The following is a 12,292-nucleotide window of genomic DNA, read 5'->3' on the forward strand; positions in this document are numbered from 1 at the left end:
AAAAAAGAACGATTGCTTGCAGTTAACATTGGACGATGCAAAGACCTTTAAAAAAGCTAGTTATTTGATAGATCATGGACTGTGCAACAACTTTTTCATGTTATCATAAATACTTCACAAGTATGCCAGAGGGAAAGTAACGGAATAGGGCTTTTAACCCTTTCACCCCCAGGCTATTTGGAAATTTCCAACCCTTAATCCCCAGGGGTTAATTTTTTTCAAGAACATTTTGCAGTATATTTTTTTTAAATTGCTCTAACAGCCTTAATTTTCATCATAGAGAGGTCAGGTTGGTCTCATTCTCTTGGAAAATGCCTGAAGTTTCTCAAAAAATTATCAAAAATATGCAAAAAAAAAATTTAAATAGCATTTTTTTGCAAGAACGTACCGGTACGTCCATGGGGGTAAAGGGATGAGTTTTGTGAAACGTACCAGTACGTCATTTGGGGGTAAAAGGGTTAAATTCCTATGATTTGGCCCTCGTTAGATAAAATATGTAATGAAACACTTGAGGAAATTGTAGGAAATTTAAGAATTATTCCAGTTATTTTTAACCAAACCACCATATATGGTGAGTCTGTGTCCTTTTATTTTATTAGTAAGTTGGTCACTGGATTATATCACAAATTTCAAACTACATTTTATAATTTTGCTCTGAAACTCATGATAGCATTAACTCATTGATATAGTACTGTACATTTACCTTTTGATGGGAGGGTTGGCAGACCTTTATTTAGGCTTGATTTTTTCACATAACAGTACCAACATTCTTGTCAGCTGCCAAGAATTTGATTCTGCCCATTTAGCATACCTGGTTTGACAGAAGAGTAGCTGTCGCCAGTGATACGAAAGAAGACTTCCTCATTTGAGAGACCGGTATCTCGTGTAAAAAAAGGTCTTCGTTTCTTTGATTTAAAAGATGCACAGCATATTAAGGTTATAGATTAATATCTGAAAGAAGACTTCCTCATTTAAGACCGGCATCTCTTGTATAAAAAAAGGCCTTCGTTTCTTTGATTTAAAAGATGTAGAGCATATTAAGGGTATAGATTAATATAATATCCAAAAGAAGACTTCCTCAATTGATAGACCAGCATCTTTTAAATCAGGCTTTTTTTTTTTTTTTTGAGAGTATATTAAGGTTATAGATTAATATCTGAGTTACCTTGTAAACATCTACAGTGGGCCATATGGAATGCATTGTAAATCATAGCAATTTTTTTTTATTGAATTTAAAGTGTTTATTATATGAATTTAGTATATCAAGCCTTTTTCCTTTTTTTTTCTTGAATATGATTAGACAAAGTATGCCATGGTTCAGTTTTTCTATTGGTCTTTTGCATCTGCATAGTATACAGTTATATATCATATGCAGTACATAGCAATAGGCTTTTTAAAACTTTTTTTCAGACTGTAGGTGACTTTTATCATTTTCATAATTAAAAAAAAAGTCTCTGTTTGGTTTCTTAACCCTTTTACCCCCAAAGGACGTACTGGTACGTTTCACAAAAGCCATCCCTTTACCCCCATGGACGTACCGGTACATCCTTGCATAAAAATGCTATAAATGCTATATTTTTTGATAATTTTTTGAGAAAATTCAGGCATTTTCCAAGAGAATGAGACCAACCTGACCTCTCTATGACAAAAATTAAGGCTGTTAGAGCAATTTAAAAAAAATATACTGCAAAATGTGCTGGGAAAAAAATAACCCCTTGGGGATTAAGGGTTGGAAATTTCCAAATACCCCAGGGGTAAAAGGGTTAATGGGTCTGTGACAGTGTCCACTGATATTCAGTGTTGGCATGTAGATATATTTTTTGGTTTTTGAGCGTATGCAAAAAAAATTAAATTGAAATTACTGTCTTTCTATTTTTCATTCTATAGTTCTGTTTCCTTTTAGGCATCATTAAACGTAGCCTTTCAATGGGTTTGTGATATTGTATAGTGTACTGTTGTTATTTTATTATTAACCCTTTTACCCCCAGGCTATTTGGAAATTTCCAACCCTTAACCCCCAGGGGTTAATTTTTTTCAAGCACATTTTGCAGTATATTTTTTTTTAAATTGCTCTAACAGCCTTAATTTTTGTCATAGAGAGGTCAGGTTGGTCTCATTCTCTTGGAAAATGCCTGAAGTTTCTAAAAAAAAATTATCAAAAATTTGTAAACAAAAATTTGAATAGCAGTTTTTTGCAAGAACGTACCGGTACGCCCATGGGGGTAAAGGGATAAGTTTTGTGAAACGTACGTCCTTTTGGGAGTAAAAGGGTTAATAACAGTATGAAGAGATCATTCAAGTTTGTCATTACCTTGAATACCCAAACAGTTAATAACTTTTAACAATAATTATGAAAGACGGATAGAAAACCTATTCGCTGTGAAAAATCTTACTCAAAATTGAATTTCCTTTCACAGCATGGGGTCGCGTTGTAAAAGAAGTAGAAATGAGCAGACAAGGCGGACATGATTCAAGAGGTATGTGAATAGTGTGTCTTGGTAGCCTTAAGTAATGTTGTTCTCCTTTAATCTGTGTTGTGATTTCCTGTACTGTGTAAGGAAAATGGTAAATTCTATTAATCTTAATGATTATACAGTACAGTGTGTATAAAAATTAATCAAGCACACACACTTTAAGAATAAAATACTAGACAGAATTATTTTTCATTGAATTAAAAGGAAAAATAGAGTGTTGTTAGTTCCTACGCAAAATGCAAACCCTTGTCCTTTAAATGAGCGTACTCCATTTGTGTTTGGCTACGACCAGAGTTAAGGAAATCGTGTGATTTTGGTAATGTGGTGTGGTTCCCAGCATCCCACCCGCTTAGGGTAGGAGCAGCTGATCCAATAGGACTCGCATCTCTTAATCTCTTCATTTTTCTTTACTCTCGTGCATTTGTGATTATGGGTATTCCTTAAGTGAATATGAGAACCTGCCCCAGCCTTGGAGGCAGTCCTTGTGGCACCTTCATGAGATGAGTGGAGATAGAGCCCCATCCTTTGCTTCCCAGGTGGTGTGGTAAGCAATGCTCCTTTGCCTCTACTTGGGAATTTTGCAGTGATTAGCCACCCTCTTGATGGGAGAAATACAATAGTTGTCGGAAGGAGGCTAAGAGTGATCGCTCCCCTTCCGCTTCTTCCTCTGTTGAAATCAAGAAGCTGAAGCCTTCCATCCCAACTCCTGATCTTTCTCTTTCAGATCCTTCCGTATCGAAGTTCCCCAAGAATATACCCAAAGGATTTTGTAGATGTGTTATCACCTAGATCTAACATATTATGTAGATCCTTTGACTTCAGCTCTTATACTGTATAGCCTGAGCAAGAGACGTTACAGATTATGCTAGTCTATCCAACTTATATGAACCTTAACAGGTCTCCATCTCCCTCCATGAATGTGATTAACTCAAGAGATCGCATTTTTGTTTCAGATTTTACAGATCAGGAAGTTTTCTCCTCCACGATGCAAGAACACTCCCTGGTGAGAATTATTAAAAGTATCACCATAATGTACGCCTACTCGAACTCTACACCGAAAGGGGACAGATCAGCGTATTTCACCAGGTACGTAAGCAGCTTTACGAGTAGAGCTTACTATTCATGGATCTGCACTTTAACACCATAAAGGTCCTAAATGTAAGTCTTTCCTTCTAAAGGAAGCAACTAGCTTCTCACCAAGGAAGATCACTTCTTTTACATATTTCTCAGGTAGACTTCACAAGGAATTACAGCCTGGTTGTGTTGTCTAAGTGTGAGTGTAACTTTAACCCTGCACTCACAGGCTCAGAAAAGAGTTCCACGCTCGCTTTCAGGTATAAACAAGCATGCTTTTTATACGCTTCAGTCAGGGAAGGAGCAAACAAGTATTCGCGCGACTACTGTCACGTGTCATGTCGCTCGCAAGTAGAACACGAGGCTGCAATTTCATAAGCAGAAACAACTCATCTTGATATGACGGGAACGAGTTTTCCATCCTCTACGAGATTAACCTATACCCTTTCAGGACCAACTAGAAATGGAAATTCTAAGTGAACTTCTACTATGCTTGTATCTAAATCAGTTAAATTAGATATGGGCAATTTTAAACCAAAGCCCAGACAAGCACAGAGTTTTGAGAGGAAACGGGCAACGGAACCATACCTGCCATTGCCTCGTATCACACCAACCATAGATTTTCGAGACTGTTCTTTACATAAGAAAGTCAGGCTCCCTACCATATTGTTTGGCAAAAAGATATAGACGTTCTCGGTGGGATATACCAGAACGATCCTTTCTTCCCTACAGTTTTCTAGTTCAGAGAAGAGAGATGAAACCCTCTCCCCCTCTTATGTCTATGAGTTTCACACTCATTCTAATCGGAACCCTCATTCCGGGTCTACTTTATCTCGTTCTTCAGGCCCCAGACGAGAGAGGAAAGATATTTCAAGTAAAGTGAAGAATTCGCAATCTTTTCTTAAACCAGAGCCAGGTACTTTTGTGGTAAGTCAAATTACTAGAGGTCCTAATCCGACTTCGATCACGCTCGAGGACTCTCCTAAACAAGTTACAGAGACCACAGTAGATGCCTCCAGGGTCCCCCTCCTTTAGAGGTGCCAACATCAGGTCCTGGAGAGGCCTCCCACTGAAAATTATGAGCCTGATTATGCCTACAGAGAGGCTTGGCGAACCACCAAGTCCTTAAGTTTCAGGTAGGCGCTATGCTATTAACAGACTTTATCCAGAGTACCCGCCATAAATTTAATGTACTATTGTCAAATCAAGCAAAAGACACGTTAAGCTATTGAATGAACGTGTCTGATTCAAACAACTCGGGGAGGTCGAGTCAATCCTCAAAACTGCCACCGCCTGCTTTATCAAGACAGAGAAACTGTTATGTGAACTCTGGGGTATACCATTGTCCCCTTTATCCAGTCCACAGCACCGCAAGTATATACTTTCTTCACTCTGGTTTCCTCGTGGGGATATGACTCTTAAGGTACCTGGATGACTGGCTATTGTAGGAATCAAGATTACAGCTCATTCGTTACAGGAACATCTTTCTTGATTATTGCTAAGAACAGCGGGCCAACTAAACGTAAAGTCCAGCCTAGTTCCTCAATGCTGCATACGGATGCTTGAGTATGGAAGTAGACTCGACATAAGCCAGTGTGTATCCATCTTCAGGCATAATCCAGAGGTTGCTGCTCCCTTTCTGGGAAAGGATTTCCTTCCATCTCACTCAAGGTAAAAACTCCTGGGGCATCTTTCTTCCCTAGAGAAACTAATACCCATATGGAGTATGTATCTTTGCCTTTTACAATGGGGAGTAAAGAGCCAATGGTCGCAGATATCAGAACCCCCAATCGCAGTAAAGAGCCAATGGTCGCAGATATCAGAACCCCCAATCGCAGTAAAGAGCCAATGGTCGCAGATATCAGAACCCCCAATCGGGAGGCTTTGTTGAAGATCCCCGTGATGTGAAAACAAACCTCTCGTAATGGCTAAAGGAGAAAAATTTGTCAGCCGGGTCTCCCCTACAGGTTCCAATTTCAGAGTTTCCTTTTTTTTTTTTTTGGATGCTTCTCACCAAGGGTTGGGAGGCCAGCTAGGGAAGGAACAGGTTTCAGGCACATGGTCACAGGATGACAAGTCCTTTTACATAAATTACCTAGAGCTGAAGGTAGTGTACTTAGCTTCAGTCTTCTTTTCAGACAGTCAAAGGTCACTCAGTAGTGTTGATGAGTGACAAACTTGACTGTAGTGACTTACAACAACAAAAGGGGCCTCTGTCCCATATGCTATAACAAAACTATTTTCTTAGGACTGCTAGGAGTGTAGATGATTTTGAATCCAGGATGATCCGTAGGACTACAGGATTTTAAAAGAACCCAACCCTTGGCCTTCATTTTTCCAACTCCTTAGAAGTCCTAATATGTATTATGATGTGGGTCTTGTTTTTCATGATTTGCAGAAGTGAATTGGGTCTAATTCCACCTCAGTATGACTCATTTGGGAAACATTAGCTCTTGCATTTTAGGATCAATAGTAAAGATTTTTCTTTTACACTAGTTTTGCATAGTTTTATCGAAGAGTTGAGGTTTAGAGAGGAAGCTAGTTGTTACCTCTTATTGGTGAATTACTTCTCTCCTTAGTAACTTTGTATCCATCATGACTGGTCATGGGTTGCTGTGGCCTGATCGGTAATGTCTCTGCCTGGTGTTTCCCAGTCGGGAGTTCAAGTCCCGCTCAGACTCGTTAGTGCCATCAGTGTCTGCAACCTTACCATCCTTGTGAGCTAAGGTTGGGGGATTTTGGGGGAGCCTATAGGTCTATCTGCTGAGTCATCAGTAGCCACTGCCGGGCCTTCCTTGGTCCTAGTTTGGGTGGAGAGGAGGCTTGGGCGCTGATCATGTAATATATGGTCAGTCTCTAGGGCATTGTCCTGACTGCTAGGGCAATGTCACTGTCCCTTGCCTCTGCCATTCATGAGCGACCTTTAAACCTTTAAACCTTTTGAATAGATTCATTTTATTCTCCTACGTTCGTAAGTTCTATTAAATACTCTACTGTACGGTAGTTTAATGAAAGTTGGGATTCATTTTGAGACTCAGTAAATTTTGGACAATGTATTTTTTGTGAATGATATTGTAAAATAGAGGTTTAACAATTTTTTAAGAAGGATCCATAAGAAATGAGTGACAGATAAAAAGATGAAAGAAATACTATCTAGATCTTACTATAAAAATGAAGGTTATCTTACATAGAGATTGATACACAAGTTTAAAATATAAATAATATAAAAGAAAACTTTTTACTTATTACAAAAATAAACTGTACCTTATAGAGAGGTAGTTAGAAGTATATTTAAAGGAAAATTTGGTCTTTTAGTAAGTCATTTAACCTTTGTAGTAGGCCAGTTATTATTACTGCAAAGGTAAATCTTGGCAATATAATTGCTTATTTAAGAATTGTTATGGTACCCATAGGTTAATGTATGTTTATATTTGTACATTAGGTTGATGTTCAAACTCTTTATTAAGATATACTCTAAAGCAGGGGTGGCCAACCTTTTGTCCCCAATGCACCTATTTTTTTCCCTTCTAATTCAGATGCGCCACACAAACTTTAACCCCTTTCAACTCTCTAAGTATAGTGATTTGGACATATTTGGCAGTTATACTTATAATCATTTGATTTATATATATATATATATATATATATATATATATATATATATATATACATATATATATATATATATATATATATATATATATATATATATATATATATATATATATATATACATATATATATATATATATATATATATATATATATATATATATATATATATATATATATATATATATATATATATACATACATATATATATATATATATATATATATATATATACATACATATATATATATATATATATATATATATATATATATATATATATATTATATATATATATATATGTTAGTGTGGAAAGATGTCGCAGTTGTAAAGCAAAAGTATTATTATTAGTATCATTATTTTTTTTTTTGGAGCAGGCATTTTTCTTTTATTATCTCTGGGGTATAGTGCGCCAATTTAACTTGTCCAATGCGCCACTGTTGGCGCATGCGCCATAGGTTGGCCACCCCTGCTCTAAAGCCTCTTAGAGTTTGTGCCATTTTTAAAGGTGTTCCTTTTTTCACAGGAAGCGGAATTGCCTATTACCAGGAGAAACACGTACATCCCGCTTTACAGGGTAAGTTTATCAGCTAATAATTACTGAAATATAACTTATGATTTCACTCTGCATGTCTTAGTCGTAGTAAATGCTGCTTTTGATCTTACCATTTTACTGGAATAATGAAAGTTTTCCACTTCGATATAGAAATTTTAAGGATAATGTTACAAAGTTACCAGTAATGTTTTAAACACACCAAATTAGATATAGAAGTTTTAAGGATAATGTTTCAAAGTTACCAGTAATGTTTTAAACACACCAAATTAGATATAGAAGTTTTAAGGATAATGTTTCAAAGTTACCAGTAATGTTTTTAAACACACCAAATTAGATATAGAAGTTTTAAGGATAATGTTTCAAAGTTACCAGTAATGTTTTAAACACACCAATTTAGATATAGAATTTTCAATATTTAACTTAGCCAGTGATTATAATAGCTGCAACTCTGTTGCTCGACAGAAAAACTCTACGTAAAAATTCGCCAGCGATCGCTACACAGGTAGGGGGTGTACTCAACAGCGCCATCTGTCGTTCAGATACCCATTACTCATTGTAAACAAAGAACTCAATTTTCTCTCTGTCGGGCTACCGGCAAGACCTACTAATTCGCTGTGCTAACTGGATTTGTTTTCACAACTATTTGGTGAAGTACACTATTCTAGTTTTGAGCTTTCGCTATGCAGGTGTTTTATCTTCATCTTAAAACTTGAACTCGTTTTGGATAGATTTAATTATGGTGACAGAGAGTATGGACTTTCTTTCACTTTTAAATGGCCGACCCTTCCCTTAGACGGAAGTGTGTTTAGGCTTTTAGTAATTATCTTATCACGTTATAGATTTTCCTATATATATTTTATATCTCTCCGCCTTTATTAGGCCTCTTCGATTAACTTTCCATTTTTTATAAACATATAAAAATAAATTTTAATGCTTTGTTTATATAGAACTTTCCTGAGAGTAGGCGGTCCTAACTTGGAAACCGAAGTTAATCAACGTTGAGCCCTTTATATCGTCTTTAGCTTTTAAAGAGCTAAGGATTTAAAACTTTTTAAATGTAATTTTTTATGAAAGAATTTCTTTGATAGTCTTCGTACTGTTTTCAAAGATGAACTAACGTTTAGTTTTTTATGCAACGCAGTTGTTGACGTAGGAGAGAAAAGATGTTCAACATGCGCTCTATCGTTACGATAGAGAGAGAGTGTATCACAGTTTCACTTTGCAGTAAGAGTAAATCGATTCTGACGTTTTGTTCATTCTTTCTTAGCTTAAATGTTTTAAATTCTAATTTAAAGGAACTTTTTATTTGAAAAACCTTTCAGTTTTTTCCTTTAGTCAAATAACATGTTTTTTTGACGATATATAATTGGGCTCTTCTCTTAGGTGCGAAATCAAGAGAGAAAGAGAGAGAGAGATAGAGACGGAGGGAGAGATAGGAGAGAAAACGTTCCGTTCAAGCGGGTAACGTTGTTCTCGTGTTACTCACGTCCCTAGTCGCTGTACGGGGAGGAAGGATAAAACGTTTTTAGGTTTTTATTCTCGTCCCCAGGCTATGTGCGGTGAGAGATTGAAAACGTAGTTATATGAACTAGTGTTTAGTCTCTTTCCCAGCCACTGATTTTTCTTTTTATCTTAAAATATGTTTTCTGTTTTTTGCTGGTATTATGAGCTTGCATTATACGACTAATTTCGCAATTACTACCTTTTAATGAAGGGTAGAATTGCGTGTTTCAGGTAGAAATAAGTGCAAAACAGAAAATCGAAGTGATAAAGTGATATGCGCAAAGTGTTTCAGTGTTGCGTCCGAGGCGCAAAGTGTTACAGTGTTGCGTCCGAGGGTTCGTCTGTTCGTGCCTGTCGTTCACCTAGTCCGGGACCTCTTACAAGCTCCCAAGCCCAGGGGAGAAGTAATGTCAAACGACTTATGGGTTCGAGAGGCCTTGACCAACGAACAGACGTTTTCCCTCTATGGTATCGGGTGTATCTTACCAAGATCTCCCCTACCATAAGACGAGAGAGACGTTGTTTCTCCTCGCCATCCGTAGGCTTTTCGCATAAGAAACCTGTCACAAGGTTTCGGAGCCCTTAAGCGAAAGTCAGTCCTTTCAGGACAGGTCCAGCGTCCTGGTTACAGCCATTAGGACAGCTCTGACCCTATGCAGTCATCGGATAACTGCTCGCCGCCTAACAAAAGCGTAACACAGACTCCGAGAGTCTTTTTTTGTAGGCAAAGTGTTGCGGTCACAGACGTTACCCTCGTCTATTACCACAACCATTTCCGTCGATCCTTAAGGGGTTGTATGGCAAAACATGCAGTATATGCTTGCCTCCCTTATGGAAGACTATTCTGCCGATTAGTCCGTTGAGTCTAGCCGTTTATCTCATCGATATCCTGGCTTTCAGCCAACCTAACGTTCCTTTGTGCTTACTGTTGACGTTGGCGTAGCTTAGTCACGTCAGTCAGGTTGTTTAGAACCACACTCGATGCGGTCTCGTGTGGTTTTTCAGCCGCATTTGGACGTTAGGCCACTGGCTGATGCTCCTGTTGACGTTCAAGACGTTCACTAACAATCGGAGTTGACTTGTTTTGACGCTGTGCGTCAACCTCCGCATTCTAGAGTTGTTTTGACTGCTCAGTCTAGGCGGTCAAAGCAGTCTCGAGTGGACGCTGTGCGTCCTCACACACCTGTTGTGGTTGACAGTTCAGTTGTTGACAGTTCACAGACTGTCAAGCAGTTACATGACGTTGCGTTCTGGTCCGCTACTAATGCACCAGTAAGAGACTCAGCTTTTATCGGACAAGGTTCCTGTAGATGAGGAAGTTGCTGTTCTCCCTCCTACTGATATTCCCTTGAGGACTCTGTCAGATGGAGAGGAGCCTAAAGCTGCTTAGCCTCCTATGGACTTTAATTAAATCATGATGATTTTTTTAAGGATCTTCGTCCGGATCTTTTTGTAACTGCTGCTCCTCGTTCGCCTAAACGTCAGAGCTTACACTAGGCCTAGCTACTTCGAAGCCGTTGTTTTTAAGCTAGTGCTCTCTCGCTCTCCTAGAGAGCGTTACGTTGGCTAGGCGACTGGTTTTTCACCAGGAGGAGTTTGGGGGATACAGCCTTTGCTTTCCCTTCTTTTAAACTGGTTTATAGAGCGAGAGTCTGATATGACACGAGAGAAGTTCTCGGCTTGGGAGTTCATGCCTCTGCCCAGATAGACTTCTCAATTCTGGTAGACTCTCCCTGGCGCCTAGCCAGGAGACGCTCCAAGTTGTTTACAGGTCAACTTCACATCTGTTGGCGAGCCTTTGAAGTTTTGCTGTACTATTATGTCACGCATAACAAGGCTTTCAGGGATGGTAAACGGTTCCGCCTCAGTCGCTAACCCCGTCTGTTGCCACACCTGCTCCCGTAGACCCTAAATGGGCTTTGCTGCAAGACATGCAGTCCAAGCTTGCGTCCTTGATAGAGGACTTAAATGCGGAGAAGAACCTTCTGGCCAACAACCTTCCAACCGGTCGGTTGTGCGCCCTGTTGACGCTGAGGTAACCTACTCGCGTCTGCCAGTTGAGGTGGTTACTCCACCGATGCGACCCAGTGTGGGTTGCCAGCCGCACGTTGACATTAAGCGACGCTCGGAGGTGGTTTTTGACGTTCAGGACGTTCAACAACCAGCAGAGGTGACTTGTTTTGACGCAGTGCGTCAACCTCAGCAACCCGGTAGGGTGTTGACTGCACAACCCAGACGGTCTAGACAGTCTCGGGTTGACGCTGTGCTTCCTCGCGCACTCATGGTTGTTGACAGTTCACAGACTGTGCAGCAGTTCCATGATATTGCGTCCGGCTCCGTCACGCATCCACCAGTGCGACCGGATTCAGCGAGCCAGACGTTGCCCACTCCGTTGCCGTTTCCTCATCAGTTTCGGATGAGGAACCCTCTGATGAGGACGTTGCTGAACAACAAGACGATCAGCCCCCAGCCCTGCTATCCATCCAGAAGATGCTGAAGAAGGAACGCTGCTCAGTCAGGCTGTGGATGAGTCTGGTAGGGACACTGTCATCCGTGGATCAATTTGTGTCACTAGGAAGACTACACCTCCGTCCTCTTCAATACCATCTAGCTTTTCACTGGAAAAAGGACAAGACGCTAGAAGCGGTCTCGATCCCGGTTTCCGAAAAGATAAAGTCTTGTCTGACTTGGTGAAAGGACAATATCAACCTAAGAGAGGGTCTTCCCCTGGCTGTTCAGACTCCCAACCACGTTCTCTTCTCGGACGCATCGGACGTAGGCTGGGGTGCGACATTAGACGGTCGGGAATGCTCGGGGATATGGAACTCGAGTCAAAGGACAATGCATTTCAACTGCAAGGAGCTACTGGCAGTACGTCTGGACTGGAAAAGCTTCAGGTCTCTCCTTCAAGGCAAAGTGGAGGAGGTGAACTCGGACAACACCACGGCTTTGGCGTACATCTCCAGGCAAGGAGGGACCTACTCTCTGACGTTGTACGAGATCGCAAGGGACCTCCTCACCTGGTCAAAAGGTCTAAACATATCACTAGTAACGAGGTTCATCCAAGGCAAC

At 39.7% G+C, this 12,292-nt stretch overlaps 2 protein-coding genes across 2 annotated transcripts in view; both read left to right on the forward strand.

Annotated features, from left to right (window-relative positions):
* Positions 1 to 12,292, forward strand: part of LOC137646969 (apolipoprotein D-like) — a 227,335-nt gene that overhangs the window by 103,349 nt on the left and 111,694 nt on the right. The window lies entirely within an intron of this gene.
* LOC137646946 (MAPK regulated corepressor interacting protein 2-like) overlaps positions 1 to 12,292 on the forward strand; it is a 51,739-nt gene that overhangs the window by 29,537 nt on the left and 9,910 nt on the right. Inside the window, exons 4-5 of the mRNA XM_068380019.1 lie at positions 2,418 to 2,477; positions 7,688 to 7,738. Coding sequence (XP_068236120.1) covers positions 2,418 to 2,477; positions 7,688 to 7,738 — 111 coding nt within the window. The remainder of the gene's footprint in view (positions 1 to 2,417; positions 2,478 to 7,687; positions 7,739 to 12,292) is intronic.

The sequence above is a fragment of the Palaemon carinicauda genome, chromosome 1, assembly GCF_036898095.1.
Source record: "Palaemon carinicauda isolate YSFRI2023 chromosome 1, ASM3689809v2, whole genome shotgun sequence".
NCBI lineage: Eukaryota > Metazoa > Arthropoda > Malacostraca > Decapoda > Palaemonidae > Palaemon > Palaemon carinicauda.